This window comes from Paramisgurnus dabryanus, chromosome 1 (genome assembly GCF_030506205.2).
Source record: "Paramisgurnus dabryanus chromosome 1, PD_genome_1.1, whole genome shotgun sequence".
In the NCBI taxonomy this organism is placed as follows: Eukaryota; Metazoa; Chordata; class Actinopteri; order Cypriniformes; family Cobitidae; genus Paramisgurnus; species Paramisgurnus dabryanus.
Genome location: NC_133337.1, coordinates 35284826 through 35312697, shown reverse-complemented (window position 1 = coordinate 35312697; position 27872 = coordinate 35284826). Strand labels below are relative to the sequence as shown.

The 27872-nt window shown below is 35.8% G+C and overlaps 1 protein-coding gene across 2 annotated transcripts; it reads left to right on the top strand.

The window, feature by feature from the left end:
• Window positions 1–116: 116 nt before the first annotated feature.
• Window positions 117–21698, top strand: cradd (CASP2 and RIPK1 domain containing adaptor with death domain). Of its 2 annotated transcripts, none has more exons than XM_065268551.2 (2): window positions 117–700; window positions 20727–21698. In XM_065268551.2, exons 1-2 carry the CDS (start codon window positions 337–339, stop codon window positions 21020–21022), a joined length of 660 nt encoding a protein of 219 aa, XP_065124623.1. In that variant the 5' UTR covers window positions 117–336; the 3' UTR covers window positions 21023–21698. The 2 variants fall into 2 exon arrangements, with proteins under 2 accessions (XP_065124623.1, XP_065124624.1); XM_065268552.2 differs by having other exon boundaries at window positions 117–646; window positions 20727–21696.
• The last annotated feature ends 6174 nt before the right edge of the window (window positions 21699–27872 follow it).

The following is a 27872-nucleotide window of genomic DNA, read 5'->3' as shown; positions in this document are numbered from 1 at the left end:
CAAAAAAAAAACGCATTTGTTTGACTGAACACTGGCAGATGCTTGATGGAACGAAAATGGTGCTGAACATTCGTTCCTCATGCGTTGTTTCCAGCCGGTAGAAATAAATGCGACGTGACGCGGAAAAGACATTTGTAGTACAAACAATTATACATAAACGCGAGTTTTTATATTTTTGTCATGCATAAACTAATGTATAATTATTTACCAACACCATCGAATGCCGAGTGAATAACTTGTTTATGTTGTCCGTTTTTTTTTTAAAACATTATCGTCCTGGGTGTTCAACATTCAACAGATTTCGTTTTTTTTTTACCTCGGTCATCGGGTTCAAAGATGGACCCCAAACACAAAAAGTTGCTACGATCACTGCGGCTGCATTTAGCTGATGAGCTTTTAGTTGGTGACACGATCGTTCAGTATTTATATCAGGAGGAGATCTTAACACAAAGCCAGTTGGAGGACATTCAGAGTGAGTCATCTAACCGGGATAAAGCGTTAAAACTGCTGGATATTCTGCCCACGCGCGGGGTGAGCGCTTTTCACCACTTTATCAGTTCGCTAGAGAAAGAGTTTCCCTGGATCAAAGACACATTATTGCAGAAGCTGTCTGAGGAAGAGAGCGATCCACCTCCACCCTTTACAGGTGACGCTGTGGTGTATATGTGTGAGCGCGCGAGAGAGCGCTATCCTATTGAAAGTAACTATACTCATTCTAATGGTGTTTATTATAATGGCAGTTATTTATTTTATGTACTGTGTTTTGGGTCTTATTCCAGTATGATTTATGGTTCAGTTAACATCCCAACACTTTAAACAGAGATACTTACGGTCAGGCTATAATTTTAATTTAAACCAATACCATTCCCGTTATAACCATTTATTCCATTAGAATGTCGGTGATGGTTTCTATTGTTTATTTCAGCAAGGATAGTTTGAGGACAAACTTGAGCTGGGCTGAGAAAATCTCTCTTTGGTATTTGGGGCTGTCATCAATTGGAAAACTTATTCCTTGTAGGGAAAGGGTAGGATTTGACTGCGGTCTATTGTGGACATATGTTTGCATACCTGTGAAGGCCATGAAAATCTCCTCACAAATGTTGAAAACTGATTCTTGAGTACATTTGAAATCATGATCCTCATTATTTGAAGGAATTAAGTCATCTAGTTAATTCAAGAGATTTGTGTGAGCTAGAGCATAGTAAAGGATTTATGAAAATAATATAAAAACCACTGCATCTGTGATAGCAGATAAATAGCATCTAAGGTCTCTGTAAAAGTGAAAGCGAGACATATTTGTCAAGTATGGGACAAATGAAACGTGACACTTGAAACGTGACCTCTGCATTAAACCCATGCCAGTGAGTAGTTAACACTGACTGCAAGTCTTAAACACACACACAGCTGGGGAGTGGTAGCCTATGTTTAACTTAAAGGGATAGTTTACCCAAAAATGAAAATTCTGTCATCATTGAAATAACCTTCATGTTGTTGTAAACCTGTATGAGTTTCTTTATTCAGATAGACACATATTTTGATAAATGATGGTAAGCACACAGTTGACGGTACGCACTGACCTCCATAGTATTTGTTTTCCTACTATGGAAGTCAGTGGGTACTGTCAACCATCATTTCTCAAAATATCTTCTATTGTGTTTAAAAGAGTTAGGAGGGGGGCACAGTTGCTCAGTCGTCGCCTCACAGCAAGAAGGTCCCCAGTTCAGCCCTAGCTAGTGGCCTTGCTGTGTGGAGTTTGCATGTTCTCCCTGTGTCAGCGTGGGTTTACTCTGGGTACTTAGGTTTCCTCCCACAGGCCAAAAACATGCAAGTTAGGTGAATTGGAGATGTCAAATTGGCCCACACACACAACATGTGTATGGATTAACTTGTGTATGGTGTAAAGAATGAAGAAAGAAAGAAAGAAAATAATTAAGAAACTCATACAGGTTTAGAATGAGGGCAAATGATGACACACTTTCCACTATCCCTATAACTACAGTTTGGTAACAAAGTTGTCCTTAAAAGTCATCAGGGTAATTAAAAAAGTAAAATCATTATAAAAATAAAGGTTATGGTTTGGGTTATGATCAGTTTTACATATTTCAAAAATCACTGTCATACATTTTTTTTAGCAGGACCCTTTTTGTTTCATCTTGACCATTTCTTTGCCTTAACCCTACACTGCTAAAAAGTGATGTGTCATGCCATTTAAGGCGTTATTTTATGTTAAAATAAATGAAAGGGCCAACACAAGTTGTGTTAAAAACCGTGATGGGAGTAACGGGTTACAAAGTAATTCCTTTACTGTAATTCCATCACTTTTAGCGGTAATGAACATGTAACAAAGTATTTTTTTAAATCAAGTAACGCAGTTACAATTACTGAAATTGTCGCAGGACCGTGGTGGGCGGCACAATGAATAATAACACAGAAGGTGTGTTAGTTCAGGGACAACTCATTTAAATTTCAGTAATTGTAACTGCGTTACTTTATTTAAAAAAATACTTTGTTACATGCTCATTACCGCTAAAAGTAGTGCAATTACAGTAACAGAATTACTTTATAACCCTTTACTCCCATCACTGTTTTTAACACAACTTGTGTTGGCCCTTTCATTTATTTTAACATGAAATAACACCTTAAATGGCATGACACACACAGTGTGTAAAAAATGAACACATCATTTTTTGCAGTGTAAAAACTAAAAGTTGGATCAACATAAAACATTTCTTCAATTGGTAATGGCTAAAGAATTGTGAAAATATGTTTTTTCAAGTTACATTATCTCACTTTAAGTGAAAGTTAATTTTTTAGGCGTTACCATTTGAAGGAAGTTTTTTTTAGTAGAGCAGCTTTCACTTTTTACAGTGTTGTTTATGTTCGATGCTCAGTAACTATTACTGAAATTGAATATTTATACACATGATTTATTCTGAACAAAATAGTTGAAATAACTAAAATACAATGTCAGAAATAAAGGTGCAAAAACAGTCACTGAGATGGGCTGGGTATTGGCAAGGGCCTCACGATACGATACGTATCACGATACATGGGCCATGCTGCAATGTATCACGACACAATACAATACGTTGCATGCTGAGATACATTGCAAAGCTTTTTCTTTTTTTATCAAAAATAAAAAGAGCTGATTTTTTTTACTCGTTTTTTTTTTTTTTTTTTTTTTTTTAAAGCCAAAGTGCGACAGCGCCAACTAAAGCAGCGGTGGAGGAGGTCGTTTGACGCACACAGAGGGATTATTAATAATAAAAAAAAAAATACAGATAATAGACAGGGCTCAAAATTAACTTTTTTATTTGGTAGCACTGGTGCTCCCAACTTTAAAGAGTTAGGAGCACCAGCAAAAATTTAGGCGCACTCATCCAAAAATGATGAAGCACCACAACTACAATGTACAAGTTAATAGATTTTTTTATTAAAAATTAAACACCACAACTGGGCTTTACACATCCTATGGCCAAGATTTGAAATTTGGTCTTTTTTGCTGCATAGATTACTAAAATAATACCCAAATGCTGTTTAAATAATATAGCAGCAATAATAATTTAACAATTACAGGAAACACAATTATGATTACAATAGAAAATCTAGCAAACACGTTAAACACTGATTGATGGTGACATTACAAAAGTGACCCTATAAAGAAGGCTAATATATATTGGTATTGATAACTGCATTACCAGGATGATATTTCTACTAAATAGGCAATGTTAAACATTGAATGTTTTTAAAAACATACCATCAGCATTGTCGTGTTCCACCTTAACATGGAATACAAGGATGTCTGTCGGATGTCCCTCAAGCAGGATGCAATACATCATCAAACACTATTTGATAGACAGGTCGGTGTCTCCATCAATAATGAACACATTTGTTTTTGGCACTTTCGCCATGTTTAAGCAAGGTCTCGCGCTTAAAATGTATGGATTCTGCCACCAACGCCGTTTTACCTGCAACCTCCGTTTCACAGGATTTACAGTAAACACAGTAACATCGAGTCATTTTCATAGCGGAGCCACTCGTAATCTTTAATCCTCTCTCCGAAAGGTTTAACGTTAAGCCTTATTATCCGGTTGTGAAGTTGCATTTAAATCCGGACCGTCGTTATGAATTAATTACAGTAGTAACATTAGCCGTAGTCGCCTCGTTCTCAATCTCTTCATGCTCGCGGTTCGTTTTTTTCACATTTTCGCGCTTTGCGTACCAACGTAGCACGGCAACAAGGAATGATTGACATTCATATTAGCCAATCTGCGCTCTTCATTAAACGCAAGAACTTAAAGGTGAAATTTGATTGGTTATGTAATGTTGAAGAGAATGCTGAACCTGGAACAGCACACAGCATACACAATCTAAATCAAGTCACACCACAACAAAATAGGCAGTCGCACAAATGCTCCCAAATATATTTTAAGGTCGCACAGATTAAATTTTGGTCGCATATGCGACCAAAACAGTCGCAATTTCGAGCCCTGATAGAGATTGAAATATCAATATACGATTGTGAAAAAAAGTATCACGATAGTTAGCTGTATCAATATTTTTGAGCCCTAGATGGTACCCTTTAAAAATGGTGCAGATTTGTTCCTTTGCGGTACCATATGTAAGGTATTTAAGGTAGGGGAGAGTGGGGTAAGTTGTCACAATGTTTATAACTCCAAGACCAGAGGCTCCATCTCAAAAATCAAATAGCCACTTTGTGTGATGACCTTTTCTGTAATCAACTTGGTGTTCACATGTGGTCAAGATTACACAAATCTGACGTTAGCACAATTGTCTTATTTTTTGGTAAAAAGTAAAAAATGCACTTTACATTTTATGCAATACAACTTTGTTTAGTATTAATGTTAAAAACGATTATTTTGCACATAATAGAGGAGACAATGACGTGTCTTTTAATATTTTAGCTGACACGCTTTGTTGAGCTAACCCTGAGATTAAGCCAACACGCATGTCAGCTTGGGGCAGGTTGTCTTAATGACTTTGGGGCAAGTCGTCACACTAGAAAAAAATTTTCACACTAGAAATAATTAGAAAAATCAAATAATCACAATAAAGTAGTGTTCTTCTTTTTTAGATAATCTAGTGTGACAATTTACCTGCCGAAGGGGCAAATTGTCACAAGTGAACATTCTCTATTCAACAGTCTACCACTTCGTAATGAGATAAGATATGGGGCTCTATCTTACACCCGGCGCAATGCAGCGCAATGCGCGACGCAAGTGTCTTTCGCTAGTTTCCACCCTAATTTTCACGTTTAGCGCCGCGTTGTTTAAATAGCAATTGCATTTGCGCCCCCTTTTGCGCCCATGGGCGTTCTGGTCTGAAAACGAGGTGTGTTCAGGCGCATTGTTGGCGCGTTGCTATTTTGAGGCAACTAAAATAGACTACGCCATTGACCAACAAAAACCTGGTCTAAAGTCTAAAGTCAATGGCGCAATGTGTTTTATGTTATTTAAAGAGCGCATTAGTAAAATGCGCCTAAACACGGGAGGACAACGCGGGTTTGCTTATCACAAGGTACTTAATGCGCAGCAGCACAAAAATGCTTTTAAATATGAAAGATTAAAGGATTGAATGTAAAAGATTATTATTGAATCTCTTGGACATAAATGAGGACAGATTATGAGACGTTAGAAGGCGCAAAGAGCTGCTTCACCTGCAGCCTGCTAAGTAAATAAATGCTTTGCTTTAAACAAATGCGTCTGTTTTTAAATGTTTTTTTTTAATGCTACCTCACGGATTTATTGTCTATGATGACTCTGTACCTGTGGATATGGTGAGATGAGAAACATTTTTAAGTAATGCTTAAAAAAACTCTTTGCTAAAAAAAAACGCTGTCCAAAGTGCTGAAACGTGAGGAGAGCCGTTTGTAAATTCTTTATCTCCTGTTTATTACAAATAAAGTATTTTTAGAGTACAAACCTTATCTTACATGCTTGTAAATAATTTTTTGATGATATTGGATAGCCATACATTAAAAGCAATTACAAGCCTGCTTTTTACTTCCATGACTAAAAGAAAACGGGTTTTAAAGGTTTTGATAAAAAAATAACAATTTCAATACAAGTGAAAAACAACACAATTATTTAACATTAATCTTAAACTGGGGATCTTCTTCCTCCGCTTATTTTTTCAGTTTACAAAGTCCGTCATCTAAATAGGGATTAGACATAACGCCAGCGCAACTAGCTTTTAAAGGGGATGAGAGCAGAGACTCTCATTGGTTTATTGCACGTTACGCCCAAAATACTCCCATTACAATAGGACCTACCCTTTTCGACCATGCGCTCGGCGCAAAATCCATTTTTCCCGTCGTTAAATTAGCAAAAGTGGATTCGGACACGCCCATTTAGATGTTGCGCTGTGCGCTTTAGACAATGCGCTTAGATCGTTAAAATAGGGCCCATGAACATGTAATGAAAACAACATATGTGCCCAAGACTTCCTTCTTTTATTTGGTATAAGATTTTTACCATTGTGATGTATGATGCTCAGTAAATGTTAGACGGTGTAAAAATGTGACAAATTACCCCGCTCTCCCCTACTACTATGGACTATTTAGGTACAAAGGTGTACTTTTTTTAATGGGTACAGCCCCAGTGACAGCTTTTGTACCTTTTCCTAAGAGTGTAGAAATTGACTATTAGGGTTTCAATATCATCATCATCATTAGTAATTTTAAGGCATTCAGCACAACACAAAGCATTCAGGTCAGTATACAGTAACTTATGTTACTGTTACATCACGCTAATTCCCTGTTTCACCTTATTTCCTTGGCCGAATAACATAAAATCATTAAAAAAAATTTTTTTGAAGTGGCACTGTTACGAAACCTAGTCTATAATTTAAAGGTCGTCCTATTATATTTTGCCATATTTGATTGGGTGTGTAAATGACAAGTGCGTTATTCTCGTTCCTCTAATGCCCAACATGAAACCCTCTGTTACTTACTATATAATCCAAGCGCAGTACTTGAAACAAATATACGTAAAGCAAATTTCCATACGATTTGGACATTGAAAACCAACACATTTGCATATACACACACTGTACAAAGTGAAAGTTGGATCTACTTAAACAAATAACTTCAATTGGTAAGTTTTGCAAACTTACATTTTTCACAAAGTTTTTTCAACTAAAAAACCTTAAATATTTAGGCGCTGCCAATTAAAGTAATTTTTTAACGGCGTACAGTCTGTAATGTAACATTTACATGCAGACCACCAGCCTCCACAAAGATTTTTTATAGTCAAAGATGTGAATAAAACAGAACAAAAGGCATGTATTTCATGGCCGAAGTCAGCTGCTGTTTTGCTGAAAGAGGACTTATTATGTATTTTGTGTTTTTCAGATCACCCACCAACAACCCCCACATTTACAGTCACATTCTCTCTTTACAGTGTGTACTTGCTGTACTCAACCAAACCCCAAAACACCTTTCAAAAACCAAACCCCTTTCCTCAGATGTAAAAAGAAAAACAAGAGTGAGAGAGATGTAAAAAAAGCCTCAAGTTGTGTTTTGAATCTCTCAAGGCTGGGCCGGCTTGGTACGCTGCCCTGGTTTTCCATGAAAGCCGCATTAATTCTTGGCACAGGCGCTGCACTCTCGCCGAGCATCCTCCTTTCTAGGAAAAATATAATCAAAGCCGTTTGTTGGCCGCTCTCCCTCTCCCTCCTGTCTCCAGTTACTGAACTAAAGATTTTATTGACTCACTGTGGTTCAGATAGTGATAAATTGGGGGATGGGGGCGGGGTTAGAGAAAGTGAGAAAGGAAATAAAAGAATTAGGGAGGGGGAAGCGAGCCCACGAATTTCTAGGAAGTCGAGGACAAGCGTTACTCTGAGCAAACATTCTTCGCACTTACTGTAGGTCCTCGCTTTAATTTAAGACTCATCTTACCCTAATGGGATCGTCCCGTCTGAGGCCTTTTACGGACATGAACGATCACGGCAATTTGTTTTTCATTTACGCTTTTATATTCGTTCCCTATGAATTTGAATCTTGACAAATGATGTCATTTTGTTGGCATGGAAACGTGTTTTTCTAGCTCGCTTTTAATCTCCATGACAGGCCTGGAAACTGCATAGTCACGGGGACGTTAATAAAGACACGTGTTACGGTTCTGTTTAACAAAGCACAATCCTTAACAAGCCTATTTGCGCTGATAGGCATCTTATTACCTACTTTACAGATTCTGCATTAGTCAAGTAAGGACATGACTTCCCCGTTTGTCAAGCCAATTTGCACTTGTGTAGGTCATGTTTATTTGCATGATAACATATGAGATGCTGGCTTTAAGTAAAGCATCTCTTAAACTTACAAAAAAAACATGTTGTAGTAATTGCACGTGAAGCAGTAGTTTTTGAATTTTAAATTGTTTACCACTGTAAAAAATATACAGCATTTTTGTCAACTTTTTAAAATAGTTGTTTGAATTGACTTGCGAACCCAAGTTGTTTTAACTTTATTCTGTATTTTTAGGCCAGTAAATAGAGGCCAATAGATAATATTTAATATATAATAATTAATATTAGGTATGCATAACGATTAATCACGATTAATCTATAGCAGAATAAAAGTTTTTGTTTGCATCATATATGTGTGTGAACTGTGTATGATAACTTAGCTAAATGCACACATTTATATATTTAAGAAATGTTTACATACATTTGTATATTCATGTATAATTTATATATAAATATAAATACTTAATATATAAATAAATTTTTTTCTTAAAATTATACATGTATTTGTGCATATTTAATTATTATACACATTTTACACACATATATGATCTAAACAAAAACTTTTACTCTGCTATAGATTAATCGCGATTAATCTATAGCAGAATAAAAGTCTTTGTTTGCATCATATATGTGTGTGAACTGTGTATAATAACTTAGTTAAATGCACACATTTATATATTTAAGAAATGTTTACATACATTTGTATATTCATTTATAATTTATATATAAATATAAATACTTAATATATAAATACATTTTTTTCTTAAAATTATACATGCATGTGTGCATATTTAATTATTATACACAGTTTACACACATATATGATCTAAACAAAAACTTTTATTCTGCTATAGATTAATCGTGATTAATGCATCCCTGATTAATAATTAATACATAATTTGGTCACACTTAATTTTATGGTATCACTGTTATAGTGTAATTATACATTTAAGTACTAAGTAATAATCATTAACAACATGCACTTACTATAGGACTGGGGTTAGGATTAGGGTTTGGTTTAGGGTTAGTTAAATGTAATTATGCATAGTTAACTGTTATTACTATAATAATAACATGTATCATGTGTAACAAAGACATTGTAAAATAAAGCGTTAGCCATAATTTTATATATTATTTTATACTACATATTCAAAAAATTTTTGTTGTTGTTAACAAAATGTTAAATATCACAAAATATAAGACCAGGTTTCTTGAAGATGACTAGTTATGGGATAGCTTATGTCTTTAACTTAAGCTTGCATCACTTTTCAAAACTGGTGATCAAAGTTGTATTTAAAAATTGTAGTAAAAAGATATCTCTGTAAAATGCTGTTTATTATATTATTGAATATAGGTTTATAAATGATTCAGTGAAAATAATCTAAGCGATGGTAAGCTAATAGTAATGATTTATAAAATGAGCTGTTTCATGGAAAATGACATAATTTGTCCTTAACGCATGTAAAGAAAAATACATAAATCTTACTTTTAAAACGGAGATATTGAGAAGCAGAAGTTACTGATTGCAGCTTTATAAAGACCTATATGTAATCAATCTGATCAGTAACACGTGTCCAGATTTTAGCGTCATTTATTTGCACAGCTGTATTTACTACACAGTTGTACTATATCATCGGGTCGATCCCCTATAAGTTAATAGAAGCACTCTATAATGCCTGACAGCTGCCGATTCATCTTAGAGGCTCTGTTTTGAATGTTTGCTTTTACGATGTAAACCAACGTCACCGGCACAGGCTATAATAGAGTTTAAGCAGATATCCAGACCATCATTTCAGTCTGACAGCTTATGGCAGTAAACCCTGCATTTACAATCTTGTTTCTTAATAGCACATCATTCTTATGTATTGTATTTGACTGTATTACTTCCAGACTTAATTTGTATAGTTCACCCAATTTCTTTAATATCTTACAGAGAAACTTTAAGTTTTGGTGCATGGGGCTTGGCACCCATTGGTCACTATGAATTGTTATTGTACCGCAAGAAAAGAAGGAAATATGTCTATTGTGTTTCAGAGCAGCAAAGCAGTTTTCATTTTTAGATAAACTAAAATCAAAAGTTAAATGCCAAAGTCTCAGGCGTGCTTTGAAACAAGCCATTGCAGTTCTGTGCATTTGTTTTTGTTGGAACATCACATTTGTTTTCCTCCTCCCTCTTCCACACCCTTCTCTGGTACAGTCTGATTTCCAGGAACGTTGGCTTGAGGAGAGCCTTCCTGTCAAAATGTGGAAGCTTTGAGCAGCGCCGGGCTGTTCCAGCTGGTCCATAAAACTCGACTCCGATTCCTGAACATGCTGCATCCATTAGGGATTTTATTTAGTTGCCCGGAATATAAAGAAAGAAGGAAAGCTAAAGCTTAGTGTAATGATGGACAGAGATGCAATATGTTGATGGGAGGTTTATCAAGGTCATATCCTTACCGCACCCAGAAATGTCAACTCAAAACCTGTATGACTTTCTTTTTTTTGTAGTCCAGAAACTAAATGGTAACCATAAACAGGGTCTATTTGACTACTGCACTTTTCTGTTGTATAGTACGAGCATCCTATTATATGTTGTTTTATATAATATAGGAAAGGTCAGTGTTTACATTTTAGTTAAGTCAAACTCAGATCAGTTGTATATGCAAAGCCAAGGATTATAGGGTCTTGTAAGGGCACAGTAGCAATGACATCATCAGTATTTCCAAGGCTTTCATTTCAACAAAGAGGATCAGTTTTGCGTCTTTCATTTTTATTGTTGTTTGATTTATCATTCTCCATTGGAACATTTTAAAGGAATATTCCATTTTCTTAAAAGAAAAATCCAGATAATTTACTCACCACCATGTCATCCAAAATGTTGATGTCTTTCTTTGTTCAGTCGAGAAGAAATTATGTTTTTTGAGGAAAACATTGCAGGATTTTTCTCATTTTAATGGACTTTAATAGACACCAACATTTAACAGTTTTTTTTCAATAGAGTTTCAAAGGACTCTTAACAATCCCAAACGAGGCATAAGGGTCTTATCTAGCGAAACGATTGTCATTTTTGACAATAAAAATAACAAATATACACTTTTAAAGCACAACTTCTCGTTTAAATCCGGTCGTGATGCGCCAACGTGACCCCACGCAATACGTCATGACGTCAAGAGGTCACAGAGGACGAACGCGAAACTCCGCCCCAGTGTTTACAAGTGTTGAGAACGAGGACCGTTCCTACGTTGTTGTATGTCAACTAATAATAATTAATGTCTTTGTGTCAGTTTATTGTTTACAATGGTCCGCAAATGTGCGTTTTATATATGTAACACGTGACCTCCCTACGTCACTACGCATTTACGTTAGGTCGCGCTGGACCGGATTTAGACGAGAAGTTGTGCTTTAAAAGTGTATATTTGTTATTTTTATTGTCAAAATGACAATCGTTTTGCTAGATAAGACCCTTATGCCTCGTTTGGGATCATTTAGAGTCCGATGAAACTCTGTTGAAAAAACTGTTAAGTGTTGAGTTAAGTATTAAATGTTGGGCTCTATTAAAGTCCATTAAAATGAGAAAAATCCTGCAATGTTTTCCTCAAAAAACATAATTTCTTCTCGACTGAACAAAGAAAGACATCAACATTTTGGATGACATGGTGGTGAGTAAATTATCTGGATTTTTCTTTTATGAAAATGGAATATTCCTTTAAGTCACTTTGCACTTTGCAAAAACAACATTAAAATTATGCATCTGTCTTTAAAAGGTTTGACTTTTATAAAATAAATTTAAATTAGCTTAACTTATTTAAGCTTAGCTAATTAAGTTAAGTTACAGCAACTGATTACTAGTCAAGATAAAAAATCAAGTTGATCATACGTAAAAACCCAGGTGAAAAAGTAGTACACTTCCATAGTGTACTTAAAGTCCTTTATTTTCGCATACTAATTTTGTACTTAATATACAAAAAATTCATCTTTAGTACTTTTTAAGATGTTCTTAAGATTATCTAAGTGTTCTTAACTGTGCTATTTTGAGACACCATAAATATGAACTAAAATGCACTTTTAACATACTATCTCTATATTAAAAAATGTATTTAGTTAACACTTGTATTAAACTTGAACTCAACTTTCATACAAAGATGGTTTCAAGTGGTACCTAAATAAATTTTTTAAATACGTTTTTAGCACATTTAAGTTCATATTTATGGTCAGTGGCGCCCCCAGGATTGTTTTCATGGGGGGGCACAAAGGGGCCAGCACAAATCTTAGGGTGGCACAATTAAAAAATCTATTATGCCTGAATCTAATGGTCAACAGTTTTCCCTTTGCTTTTAATGCTACTTGGAGTATAGTTATTCTTATTTATTACTAGTATATGATTTACTAGAGACAAATAAAAATTGCAAATAATTTAAAGATCAGATGGTGGAATAGTATTAATCTATCAAAGATGAGTATCAACCGATCACCATTTGAATTGTGTATTTAAAATACATTATTTTATTAAACTATACAATGAGTTATATCCAGTGTTATCCAGTTAACATACTTTAATTAAATGAGTGACATACTTTAGTCCTTAACACGTCTCTAGTCTTAAGTTTTCTCGACGTGGGCACCAATCTTACCTCTCTCTCTCTCTCTCTCTCTCTCTCTCTCTCTCTCTCTCTCTCTCTCTCTCTCTCTCTCTCTCTCTCTCTCTCTCTCTCTCTCTCTCTCTCTCTCTCTCTCTCTCTCTCTCTCTCTCTCTCTCTCTCACTCACTCACTCACTCACACACACACACACACACACACACACACACACACACACACACACACACACACACACACACACACACACAAAGACGCGTTTGAAGGGAAAAGCGCGTGTTTTCGGCAATTGCGCAGCCCAATTCGCATCATTCGCATCCTCCCTTGCAAGGACGCATCTGTCTGATTGCGTCTTTGCATTGACTTTGTATGTAATCTACTCGCGCAAATCGTTGAACTTGCGTTTGGTGAGTATGCCCCATAATGAATGGAAACACATTACAAGCGCAGCAGGTACACTGGCAAGAGTAGAGCGAGACCTTCAGCCTATGTGCCGGGTAGGGGCGTCATGCACCATTTTTTTAAGGGGGCACAGTGCGCACAGCTCACAGAAATTTGTGCATACACAGACATCAAACGAAATATTAGATTCTTCAGTCTTTTCCATGGCACTTACATTTCTAACAATCTGAGCGCCCCATGCTTTCATGCAAAAACCTCCAAAATAAATGTGTTGACTAACTTTTATATCAAATACTATTCAATCTGAATAATGACATATTGGCATCATATTTACATCTGAATAGGCATGTTTTGTTTATTTACGTTTTGTTTAATGACTTTAATTGTGTCATTAATGCATTTTGCAAAACAACTGCATTATCCTATGAAATTTATGTCATTTTAAATCCATAAAGTATATAAACAACGAAAATGACATAAGCTATAGCCACGTGATTGGTTTTAATGTTCAATAACGATTTAAAAAAATATGTTTAGATAAAATTATTAGAGGAACGGACTTTTGCATTAAATGTTACCTCGTATGTGAGCATGTGTGATTCCGCGCCCCCGTGCCCGTGAACTCTGGCGAACTTTGCCGTTGCACCAAGAAGATGAATCTAGAAATCTCTACTAATATAACGTCGAGACGGTCTCATTTTAAACTATACATTTTCTACACAGAGGAGGTTAACTGCACATTACCGTCCTGGGGTTTGGAAATGTTGTGAGTGTTTCTTAGACGTTTTAATTCCTCAGAAAGCCAAAGGCAACAGCAAAGCTCGTGAGCGCTCTCAGACGCTGATGACGCCAGAACAAAGAAATTTAACATGATCAAAACGGCGAAAATCTCCGAAAAGTGACAAGGATGCAGCACAGAATTGATTATATTGCGCATATTAAACAGATTAAAAGACAAGTAACAGTTTAATGGATGCTTCTGTGATTTTGAGGTTGCATGCAAAATCCAGTTGGCTCAAAAACCGAGAGTCAGTTTGAATGGGCATGACGTCTCTGGTGCCCTAGCCCAATTTAAACCCTGACAGTGATTAAGCTTGGAACAATATGCTTTATATAACCTATAATTAACTGAGTTTTACTTACTAGTTTGTGAGTTTCTTCTGTAATGCATCCAATGGCGAGAGCGAACAGGACGTCACGTGTACGTCACATGGATGGCAGTGCGGCTGCGCGTACTCACGGCTTTGCGGGTAAAGGTGAGGGGAGGGGTTAAGATCGTATTCTATTTAACACATTATACAAATGCATATTATTTTTTTACATAGTGCTTTTAGTTTACATTTTAATGAATACATATTACTACTATTATTTAAATATAAAAATCTCAACAAAAATTTTTTTTTTTTAAATCTCATTCTGTTTGGGGGGGGGCACTGGGGGGGCCAGTGACTTTTATGGGGGGGCCGCGGCCCCCCCCTGGCCCCCCCTTGGGGGCGCCACTGTTTATGGTGTCTCAAAAAAGCACAGTGAAGTACACTTAGATGATCTTAAAAACATCTTAAGAAGTACTAAAGTGTACTATGGAAGTGTACTACTTGTGGGAAAGTAAGTAAAAAAACGTAGTCACTTAAAGAGCAATAAATCCTGTTTCTCCACACTTGCGTTCCATAACAGTATGAAGTATTTAGTTATCCTTGGGCTTTCTTAACAAACAAAGGAGGTTTTCACCGATTGATTCATTTTGAACTAAATCTAATTGTAATTTAAAGGGGACATTTCACAAGTCTTTTTTAAGATGTAAAATAAATCTTTAGTGTCCCTGGTGTACATATGTAAAGTTTTAGCTCAATACACCATGTAGATAATGTATTATTGCATGTTAAAATTACCACTTTGTAGGTGTGAGCAAAATTGTGGCGTTTTTTAGGTGTGTCCTTTAAAATGCAAATGAGCTGATCTCTGCACTTAATGGTTGGATAGTGCATATTAAGGGGCGTTATTATTATAATAAGATCCCCTTCTGACATCACAAGGGGAGCCAAATTTCAATAACCTATATTTTCACATTCTTGCAGAGAATGGTTACCAAAACTAAGTTACTGGGCTGATCTTTTTCACATTTTCTAGGTTGATAGAAACACTGGAGATCCAATTATAGCACTTGGAAAAAGACATGGAAAAGTCAGATTTTCATGATATGTCCCCTTTAAGTTATAGCATTGTATTATCATTATTCAATCTGCAGTATTTTCAGCGTCGAGCAAATCCAGTTTTCCAATTTAGGGAGAAAATTGGGGTCTTGTATATATGAATGGAGTCCGTAACAGAATAATTCTGTACACTGTAAAAAAAATCCGTAGAAATTGCAGCTGGGTTGCCGGTAATTTACCGTAGATTTAAATTTATGTTATTTACTGGCAACATTTTGTTCAAAGTTAAATGAACATTAAACATTTACAAGTCTTTGTCTTTACAGAGTAAAACTAAAAAAACAGCATCAAGCAAAACATTCTGGGAAGCAAAAAACAGAAAAAGGTTTATGATGATTTCTGGTTCCCAGAATGCTTTGCATGAGGCTGTTATTGTATAGTTTTATTCTTTAAAGATAAAGACTTTTTAATATTTAAAATTTATGTAACTTTGAACAAACTCTTGCCAGTAAATAACATAAATGTAAATCAACGGTAAATTACCGGCAACCCAGCTGCAATAACATTGTAATTTCTACGGACTTTTTTTACAGTGTAATGTATTTACTGTAAATGCATTATATAACAAATCAAACATTTGAAAATAATTAAAACAGCAGCAGATACTTAATAAATATTTGAAGAGCTCAGATGCAAACCCCTCTTGTGCCTCTGACATGTTTTCTTGTAAATTAGCTTTTTTGGGGGGCTCTTATGTTTAGGTTCAGTAATTTCACTTTAATGGAAATGTATTGGTTATTAGTCAGTCTTATTTTCACAAATGTCACTTTAGTCATTTCCTCAGTATAAAAAAACCGACTGTCTTTCTCTCCAAAAATTTCCACTTCTAAAAAGTTTCCAGTCACTCTTCAATCTCCTTTCTAAATAAAGGCACAAAAATACGGTCAATATCCTACTATATTCTGCCAACAAACCAGTATTTCTGAATGGCCTGAGGCTTGGATTAAGCGGATTTTAAATGAAAGTATTTGATGAGCGTATGATACGTGAGAATAGCATTCAGTCAAGGGGCTTTGGCATCTGAGCTGTTCACTTTTTAATGTACATTTCAACAGTGAGCCCTGCATATGATGTTCTGGGCATGTTTATTCCTGTGTGATTCACATGATCTATCTACACATCCAGCACCTGTACTGAGTTTACAACCCGAATGTCCTCAATGAACCCTGATCTGCTGCTTTTCCCCTCAGTAGGAAACTGGACATTGTACTATTCATGACAATGTGATGGTACATAATATACCTTCAAAGTCTACAGATTCATGTTAACATGTTGATTATATCTTTCGTAAACGGACGCCTGTTTGTTGAGTTTAGAATTAACCAAACTAACTAACGAAAACACTGCGCACTTTAAATTGAGATAAACAAGCCACTGACGTCAACTTGGTGAGAAGCAGGGTTTATTGGGAGATTTCGTGGAATTTTCCCTAGAGGCCACGTGTGGGTGGTTCACCCTCCCCAAAATTTATGAATTTGCTTTTCCTAGAGAGAAAGAGAGAGAACAGGTTTAGAAAATTTTAATGAGCACACATAATGTAAATACGCCTGCTTGGGTCTGTGTGCTTTTATTGACTTTTAGTACTAGTGCTTAAAATTTACAGCTTCCTTTTATAAGGATGTTTAATTAATTTTGTAAACATTTTTGGCTGTTAAATGAATGTACACATAAAGGATAGACTAAATATACTGTATTTTATAGCCTCACAGTGTCTATAGAGCACTGTCGCCGTCAGATTTAGGGTTCTGCATTTTTAACGTTCTTTAAAGTGTGTGCGCTCTGTTCCCTCCAACAGCCGAGAGTGTACACATGGAAATTGATGCTGGAATGCTCGATCCTATAAAAAAGAAACAATTCCCAGAAAAGTCAAGCATTTCGGCGAAACACAGGGAATGTTTTTTGCAGAGCACTCCGTTCTTTTCTATTACATTTTTTCTTTCTATCCATCTTTCTTTCTTTCTTTTGTACTTTCTTTCTTGTGTTTTTGTCTATCTTTTCCATTCCTTTCTTTTTTTTGCGGACATGTATTGTTAAAACCAAATAAACAGGCACGTTTTATTGTCCAATATGTCTTAAAAAATTTCTTTTACTCATTTTTAATCTTTTTTGCTGTGACATTGCCATATTTGTATTGTAAATATTTGAAGAACTTAAACACAAAGCCCTCTAAGTGCATCTGACATTTTTTCTTCCAAACAAGTACTTTTTAATCAGGCTCTTGTGTTTAGGTTAAGTAATTTCACTTTAATTGCAATGAAAAGGTTATTAGTCAGTCATTGAAATGCCTTATTTTCATATATGTCATTGGTTTGTGAACTTTTTTTTTTTTTTTTTTGCTGTACAACCCTCTAAGTATTTGCAAAAAGTCTCCAGTCATTCTACACTGTTTTTTTCTAAATGAAGGAAAAATGCAAAAAAATTTGGTCAATATCCTAATATATTCAGTAAACCTCCTTTAACTGGGTAGAAAACACTGTTAAAGCGTGTCATTAATTCAGTTCATTCAATAATTTTGCACACTTCCAACAAGAAATCGTTGTGCTGTTTAATGGAATCTGCCAACGAACCAGTATTACTGAGTGGCCTGAGGCCGGGATTAAGTGGATTTGAAGTGAAAGTATTTGAAGAACGTATAATATGTGCAGAGCGCATTTCATCAATATCATCTCATTTTTGACCGAAGGGCAACCTTCCGATCTCTCTGATGAAGCCAGTATGGAAGTGATTTAAGCTGCAATTCATCGACTGGCCACTAGAGGCTGGCTCCAAAACAAGAGTCAATTCCCATAGACCTCCATGTTAAAATAGCAGAAAAAATATGTTTACAGCCTGATACAAATTTTATTTTGGTCTGTATAGCTAGTTGCCCTTCATGACAACTGGGGGGTGAATTTGTTGTTACTCGTTTAAATTATATTAAGCCTTAAAGTTCAGCATAATTAACTATTTCGCCGCCAGCATTTTAAAAAAAAAGTTGCCAGCCAGCGCCAGCGTTTTTCATGATTTTCACAAAAGTTTAATGCCTTCCAGAAAATGTTCTTCTTTAACTTTTTCGCCGCTTTTGACGAGATAGCGCCCTTCCGCTACTTTTTAAACCCGGAAGTATTGCCCTATGGCAAGCGGCTGCATGTCCGTGTCTGTTTTAAAGATCGCTCTGAATGGGATCTCTATGAAAAGTCTGTCAAAAAAATTGAATTATCTCTGCTTTTTGCTCAAAATGTGGTGTTTTTGCAGAAACCTACCCATATTCAAAAGCTGATTACAAAAGAACCACTGAAGGTAGGATGAAACGTTTTTTTTTTTTTTAAAAGCAGAGGGTCTGTTCTTTCATTTGGTATGTTTATATATTTAAAGAAGAACATTTTCTGGAAGGCATTAAACTTTGGTGAAAATCATGAAAAACGCTGGCGCTGACTGGCAAATGTTTTAAAAACGCCGGCAGTGAAAGAGTTAAATATATAAACATACAATATACCAAATGAAAGAACAGACCCTCTGCTTTCAAACAAAAAAAAACGTTTCATCCTACCTTCAGTAGTTCTTTTGTAATCAGCTCTTGAATATGGGTAGGTTTCTGCACCACATTTTGAGCAAAAAGCAGAGATAATTCCATTTTTGTGACAGACTTTTCATAGAGATCCCATTCAGAGTGATCTTTAAAACAGACACGGATATGCAGCCGCTTGCCATGGGGCAATACTTCCGGGTTTAAAAAGTTGCGGAAGGGTATAATAGCGGTATTGCGGAAAGCCGGAAATACTCGTCATTGGCAGGGAAGCGTTTTCTTTTAATTGACGAGATATCTTGTCAATGGCGGAGAAAGAGTTAAGGGCGTGGCCACTTGAGTGACGGTTGAACAGCCAATGCTGACACCAGAGTCGAGCTAGGTGGGTGTGGTTTCAGCAAAAACCCACCTCAGCTTCACCCATGTCCCACCTTTTTACCCATTTTTGGAAATCCACGACTGATACGCTTTGACTCACGGCTAAGATGGCGGTGGCACGTGTCGCCTACTATTGGATTCAAAAATTGATCTTCAGAAACCTATGGGTAACGTCACGGACACTACGTCAATTTTTTTACAATCTATGTTTTTGACAGAGGTGCAGTGCATCTTAGCTCTTCATTTTTTGTTTCCCCATTTTTTCCCCTTTGTATACCACCATACTCATGTGCCTTTATTCAGATCAAGCATTACCACAGATTTATTCCTCTGTTGTCTGTTTATCACTCTGTCCTGTTTGCTAAACCAGCACTAGCTGTTTAAAATCCTCTTTGTGGTGTTTATTATCGCTGATGGTTGGTGCTCCTCGACACACTATTCTCTTTTGTCTCTGAGGTCTACAAGCCCTTAAAAAGGTGAAAGACGTTTCATTTAAATCTTACATGGGAAATACGTTTCCTAATATTTAAGCGTCTTTAACAGTGTGATTTGAAATAAATAAGAATATCAATAAATAGCAGGATTCTCAAACACTCCCCCCCGGTTTGTATTTGGTCGGACTGAAAGATAGACCCACCGCCTAGTTATACTATTGGTTAAGCAAGTTTTGCATTGCCAGTTTGGTCGCGACACAGCATTTCTTTTTTTTATGTGAACATAAGTGTCCTAGTGGAACAGTTTTACTCTTGTTTAAATAGCCACTGAAGGTGTGTTAGATAAAAGGACATTGCAAACAAGCACCGGGCATGTGGATGTCCTGTCCTAGATATAGAGAGTTGTTATTCTCATGGCCACTCCTGTCACCTCACCACAGAAATCAATGGGCGTCCTTGATTTTGTGAAGAATTTGGGAACACTCAAAACAAACTCTCAAACTGACCTTTGCTCAATTCATCCCCACTGCACAAATAAAGGACATCTTTATTCTCGTCGGACAAAAACAATGACGTGTCTTTATTGCAAAGCAGGCAAAAAAGATTGGATGTTCATGTCACCACCTCAAAACGTTTCTTTAGGTCTGTTAATAATTTCTGGGCCACTGGTGTCACCAAATAAAAAGCAAAAAAATTCTTTAGAACTTTTCCAAACACTCCCCCTGTTTTTTATTGGTTATGCAAACTGATAGCCCCGCCCCAAATGTACGGGCTAATGAAGGTAGAAATTGTAAAACATTCATATACAATATTTTTTTCTTTTTAATGAAACTAAAATCCGGGTTAGTGCCTTAATCATTTTAATACTGCGTGATTTGAAATGTGCTTGTGAAATAAAGAACAGACTGTATGGCTTATTTTTCAATAATAATTCATTTCATCCTTGTTTTCAGTTCAGTGTGGCGTTCCTGACCATATCCTTCTGACGGTTCCAACCACGCAGCATCTGAACCGTCTGGCTGAATATCTCGGTCCCGAGTGGAAGTCTGTCCTTTTGGATCTGGGCCTTTCTTCTGCAGATCTTTATCGCTGCTGTGCTGACCACCCCTTTGCGGTTCAAAGCCAAGTGCTGACGGGTCTGGTGATGTGGACACAGAGGAACGGAAGAAAGGCCACGGTACAGCGGCTGCTCCAGAGCCTGCAGACCGCAGATGTTCCTCCATCTGTCCTTCAACAGGTGTTCATGTGACACCACAGCAGAAGACATATTCGGTTGTGGTTTTCTGGATATCATAAACCTTAAAGCTGGAAAATATTTTGACACAAAGGCACCAAAGGAAGAAAAACATGTCTTTGTGCATCTCTGTATATTTTGGATTCTTATCAATGATTATAGTTAAAAAAACAAATGGTTGTTGGACACCTATTTTTTAGACCCCACGTATAGCCTTTTATTATTGTCTTAATTGTTGTGTTTTTAATGTAAAAGGTGCAATATATAACTTTTTTAATGATCTCTTTACAGAAATGCAATATAATATACATAACTTTATTATCAGTGCTGTATAAAGACCTTACATAATGAACTGTATTGTTTTTATTACTGTTTTTATCCACATACCCAGCAGGTCTCCTTACATAAAAGTCGCCGCTATGTTTCCACAGCAGCCCTAAACAATGGGTCAATGACATGACGTTAATTATTTTGTGTCCGTATGGTTCAATTAAATGAAAAAGGGTTAACATTTCAAAATAAATTTGCAGATTACTTGCATACATTCTCTTTTTTGAGAACCTAAAATTTTAGAGAAGTCAAAAATTTCTGGTTTTATTTAATTTGGACAGAATATTTGGGGGATAGTTGTAAAAATTTCAATGTTGTGTAACTGTGTCAATTGGTGTAACTAGTATTTTTTTAAATGAAAATATAAATATATTAATAAATAAATAAATGTGGAATAAAATATAATCATGTAGTTTAATGGATTCTTTTTTATGATAATTTGTCAAAGATTATTTAGAAAACAGAGCTGTTTTCAGCATTTATCAGGACAAATATTACAAATAAACATTAAAATTTACATTTAGAAATATCTAATAGAATTTTTAAATATTTAAAAAAAAAATTTTTATGATAATTACGCTTACATGCCATCAAGGTGGATACATTATTTAATATTTCCCATTCTTGGGCATAATTGGCGGTTACACCATTTAAAGTTTTCAGGTCCATTCAGTCTTAACTTTCATAAAAATGGTGTAAATGTAATTTTTTATTGCATTAAATTAACATAAATACATTATGGGGCGGTTTCTCGGACAGGGATTAGACTAATCCGAGACTAAAACAAATATAAGAGCTGTCCAAACTGAAAACAACTTGCACTGACATATCATAAAATACATCAGTGCCCTTTGTTTTGCCTCAAAATGCACACAAGTAATGTCTTTAGTAAGGCATGTTAGTTAAAACTAGTTATACACTCAAAAAAATTTATTTTTGCACCTTGTCTAATTAACTTAAATGAAACAAGTTAATACAACACAATTTTTTATTTTTTTTGTCTCAACCTATTTTTATAATGTTCAATCTGCTTAAATTTTAAAAAATTACTTGAACTTAACCATTTTATATTGGGACCACATTAATGATTTTTGTTGCTATAACTTACTGGGCCCTGAATCTGTATTTCCCAGCATGCTTTGCATGCAACTGCCTTTGGAGAGTAATTTTTTAAATTAAGTGTTATTTTATGCATTTTTAGGTAAAGAGAAAGACTTTATAGTGTTTAATGTTGGTTTATCTTAATGATTTAGAAGAGTTTGTGTTATATTTTTACAAATTGTTTGGTTACCATCGTGCAGAAGAGTGGTGCTTGTGGTTAGGTTGTGGATGTGACGTAAGTACTTCCTTAACTGTGTTAATGCCTGTTTGAAGATCAATCTCTTCTCACATGTTCATCCAATGTGTCATTAGCATACAAACGTGTGCTTATGTTAATTAGTATTATGTAGAAACTGACAATTGGTTTAACTAGACGATTTGTCTTGAATGAACTTGTTTTGTCTTTGTTGAACAGACCAGAATTAATTGCGTGGAAAAGTTTTCCTTAACTTAATTAAGTTTATTTGAACAAGATATTTTTATGACCAATGAAAATATATTTATTAAGTTGGTGCAACAAAATATTATGTGTTTAAATTAACTTTTTGTATTCTTGTTGTACAAGCCAAAACTAATTTCATGGAAAAGTTTTCCTTAATTCAATTATGTTGAATGAACAAACAATTTTTTTGAGTGTATTTCCTAATAAAACTAAGGTCTAGTCCTGGTTTAAGATGACCACCACCCCGTCCAGAAAATGTGCATTAAAATTAAACTGATGCATGCTTTTAAAACAAGTTTTTTTTTAAGATTTATGAATTTTTGAATCTTGCCAAACCGTTTTTGTCACTGACCCCCTTACGTCGTCTCAGACGATGACATATTTGTCCGGTTCCGGCTGCTGTAGCTTCTCTATGCGTTTCGAAACTGAGGGGTGAGCTGTGCGCTAAGCTGGGTTGCAGTTCGCAATGTCACCCCATAGATGCCCGTAAAAATACCCACACTGAACCTTTAAAATTCTTTCTCCTTCCTCAGATTGACAATTATACCAAAGACAAACATAAGTTGAGTTCCCTACTATGACATTGTCTAACTAATAGCAAAGTCTTTGCTTATCAATAAAAACAGGTAAAAACTTTAAGGAAAAAAATTTGAAAAGTCATTTTTGGTGTTGGTATTGGCACAGAAATGACATGCTTTTAAACATGCTTTTTTACATAGTAAGGTAACCAAAGCGTGACACTTGTAAGCTCAAAGAGGATACAAGAAAAATAACATAGACGTACAAAGACTTTGCTCGTAATCATAGAAGAACCACACAAAAACAACACAGTTTTTTGTAAACATCCTTTTATTTCCCTAGAGTCGTTGTGGTGCCTACTGTATATTTGTCCAGCATTAACCTTTAGTGGGGTCAGATGCTTTTTATTTGCTGCTCATCCGGGCAACTGATCTCATTTTTATGGAGATTTTAACATTTATTGGCTAAAAGGAAACTCTGTAATTACGTGATTGGGAAAGATGTGAAGTCGGCAGGAGACAATCATACTTGAATCAAAGTAACTTGTATTGAGGATTATTAATAATGACATTAATATTGTAAGATAGTTGTGCCACTTACCTTGTTGCTAGGCTGTTGTCTGTAACCTAAAGAAAGACTTTGCTAGAGTTTACTTAGTATTAAAGAGGCCAAAACATGAAAATCTGACTTAAGTGCTATAATTGGGTCCCCAGTGCTTCTATCAACCTAGAAAATGTAAAAAAATTAACCCAGTAACTTAGTTTTGGTAAACCCTTCTCTGCAAGCATGTGAAAATAGGTCATTGAAATTTGGAGATGATGTCTTAGAGCAGCCTGATCTCACAAGGTACGTGAAATAGTCACGCATTATTTTGTTCAGTTTTGCGTGGCATTGTCACGTATTTCCACCGTTTTACATGCCCGTGCCACGACTTTCTTTTCCGTGTCAGTTTCATGTATTGGTTACTCAACTGTTTTTCCTATTTTCTTACAATTTTCGCTTCGGTTTGGGTTTAGAACAACTTTCTGTTAGTCTCACCCCATTTCGTCAATATTTGACGACACTTGACCATTCGTCAATATGTGAGGCGGAGGGTATACCTTTCGCGTCATTTTTTGACGAACTGGGGACTTCAATACTATTACGTCCGTTGCATTCTCTTCTCCTATTTTCTTACCAATTTCGCGTCGGTTTAGGGTTAGATTACGCAAAATTAAACCGTGTACGCGAAATTAAACAGTGTACGCGAAATTAAACAGTTGTCACCTGGCGTTGGGGTTAGAAACAGTTGTCACCTGGCGTTGGGGTTAGAGTTAGGTTTGGGTAGGGATGTCATTATGTAAATCTAACCCTAAACCGACGCGAAATTGGTAAGAAAATAGGAGAAGAGAATGCAACGGACGTAATAGTATTGAAGTCCCCAGTTCGTCAAAAAATGACGCGAAAGGTATTCCCTCCGCGTCACATATTGACGAATGGTCAAGTGTCGTCAAATATTGACGAAATGGGGTGAGACTGTGTTACATTACCCAAACCCAACTCTAACCCTAACGTCAGGCGACAATGATTTAAAAAGCATATGAAAAAATTGTATTTTAAAATAGTAGAATTTTGTGATATCAGGTTGCGTAGGGGGATCTTATTATAATAATACCAACCCCTAATCTGCACGTTCCAACCACGGCACTGCCATTTAGTGCAGAGAGAGAGATAGAGAGAGAGAGAGGGAAAAAAATAATTGACAGCAAAATTGAGTTTCAATTTCAACAAACCACCATCATTATGATCAGTTTTTGCATTTTATCAGCTCGTTTGCATTTTAAATGACACACGCAAAACTACACATATTTGCTCGCATCTACAAAGTGGCAATTTTAAGTAAGGAATAATTAATGACGAGCTATTTAATTATAAGAAAATAAGGCACACCCAAGGTGATAATGCGGCATGACGCGAAGCAGAGTTAAAATCCGCTTATACCACGGTTATCTAAAATTTTGCTTTCGTGCCTATTTTCAAGACATTTTAAAGGTTAGGTGTGCGGTTATTGCAAATTAGTCAACACCCATGGAACATTTCTCAACCAATCAGAATAAAGCATTCAACAGCCCCGTGGTATAACATGTTATAATAATTTTTCCGTGGGGTATTTTGAGTATAACTTCACATACTCTGGGGACACCAAAGATTTATTTTATATCTTAAAAAAGTGTTGTGAAATGTATCTTTTGGGGGAAAAGATTATACACTGTAAAAAAATCTGTTGCACATACATTTTTAAGTTTAATCAACATGAATTTACAATTCATTTCAACTTTCTTGTGAGGAGTTGCTATAAGTTATAAAAAGAAAGTTGAATTAGCTTAAGTTATTTCAACTATATTGTAATCATTAAAAGCAGCTCCTCACTAGTCAAGAAAGTTTATTTGTAAATTAAAAGTGTAAATTAATTAATTGTTGATTAAACTTAAAAATTTGAGTTTAGCAAGGAATTTTTACAGTGCAGTTATTGTAATTGGATGTACTTAACTAAATGTTCAACGCTATCTCACGAGAATTCTTACATATTTTATGAGTTAATTTGCTAATTTGTATTAATTCATATGACCACATTTGTAAGTTTTGGTTTGATTTGACTTGACCCCTGTAACGTTGGGGTTAGGTTAGGGGTTCGGTTTTGTTGTTGTTTTTTCATGAGAATCGGATGGTTTTGGATGATTAACTTTGTTTGAATTGATACGAATTAGGCAACTCGTAAAATATTTATGATTTCTTGTGAGATCAGGCTGAAATGTTGGATTATTTTCAACCCAGCGTTTGGTCAAAAAGGTACTTACCCAACCCGTTAGGTTAAATTAACCCACAAAATGTTTCTTTTTCACCCAATAATGGGATAAAACAACCACATAGGTTCATTACAACCCAACAGGTTCTCCTTTTTGGCCCATTTTTTAAAGTGTATAAAATATATAAATCAATAACCTTTGTTTTTATTGTACATTAATCAAAGCTGTTAATACATTAAAATGTAATTTATTATAAAAATTAACCAAATGTAAATGTTTTACACAATATATCAGCAACACGAAATGCTGAAATGTTTTTCCAGATAATCTCAGCCCGTCTGTTTATTTGCAATGGCTTTATTCCCTCCCATCTGTCACTGGCTGTTTTTATTCATTGCTGTTTACATAAAGTGAAATCAATATTTACAGATCAGATGTGTGTAATATGACACGGGTCATTTCCTAATCTCTCACTTATTAGTGTATGTGTGTTTGTGTGGTTAATAGTATTTTATCATTCTTACATGGCCAGCTATTGGGGGGGGGGCTTGCCCCCCAAATTGTGTCTATAAACAATGGGCCAATGGTTAGAGTCAGGCATGACACTTTTTCAAGAACGAAAAACTATCAAAAATAGAGCTTAACCAAAATCTCTGGCTTAAGGTAGTACCCGGTCTGCTTCCTAAAGCCATACATTGGCCTGAATGTTCCTCTGTGTATATTGTATGCTCATCTGCTCTCCCTATTTGCACAATGTGCATGTTTATTCCTGTCACACCTTTTGTAATCGTTTTGCTTGGTCGTCTGGGTGTCAGTATAGTGCCAGATTATGAGACTTTGAATGCTTTCCTAGAATTCGAGCGTGAAAGAGTTTACTTTGCTGTATAATTGACTTACCTAGTTAAATATAAATGGCCATCAACAGCACCATTGTCCCTGAGGTGAAGGGATAACGCCACTAATGAGACATCACAAGACCATCTTGTGCCGTTAAACAGATAACACGAATATTGCTTTGTTGTGGCCAGCAGTGTTTTAATGTAAGTAAATGCATCTCCTCTGTATTTATTTATTTCTCTAGGAATATCTGAAAGACTGACTGTTGTTTTCCCAAACAAGCATAAACAAAGAGCTGTCTTACACATGCTGGACGCACACACACACACGCGAGCACTCTGTCCTCTGAGTCCCCCAGTTCCAAGGAAACGTTCGAGATTCGGCTTATTGAAGTTTTTTTCCGGACTTCTCAGAAATTCGCAAGCTATTGTAATCTCAGCTTTCAGATTGGACGGTTCATACTCGTAAACTGATGTACATGCGGACCAGTGGCTCAGAAAATTCGCATGCTGTGCAAAAACACATCAATGTCTATAAAAGCATCTCCTTCACAGAAAAAAAATGCCTCCATGGGTCCACAGCATAAATGTTTGGTGTAGATTTAAATGTAGCTAGAGGCAAAGCTTTTATGGGTAGCAGTCCACCAAATTATAGTGGTGTTACCCCTGAACTCTAGGGGAAATATTTATACTTCAGGGTTGTAAATCGTGTGGCTGGGTCCTTGGTGATGGTTGCAATGAAGGATAGTGTGCCATTATGTACCCTATAGAGAAGACTTTGGGTGGGTTGACTTTTTTTTGTCATTTGCAATGTTTCTAGTTGCATCTTTAATGATTTTGCAACTGCTTAC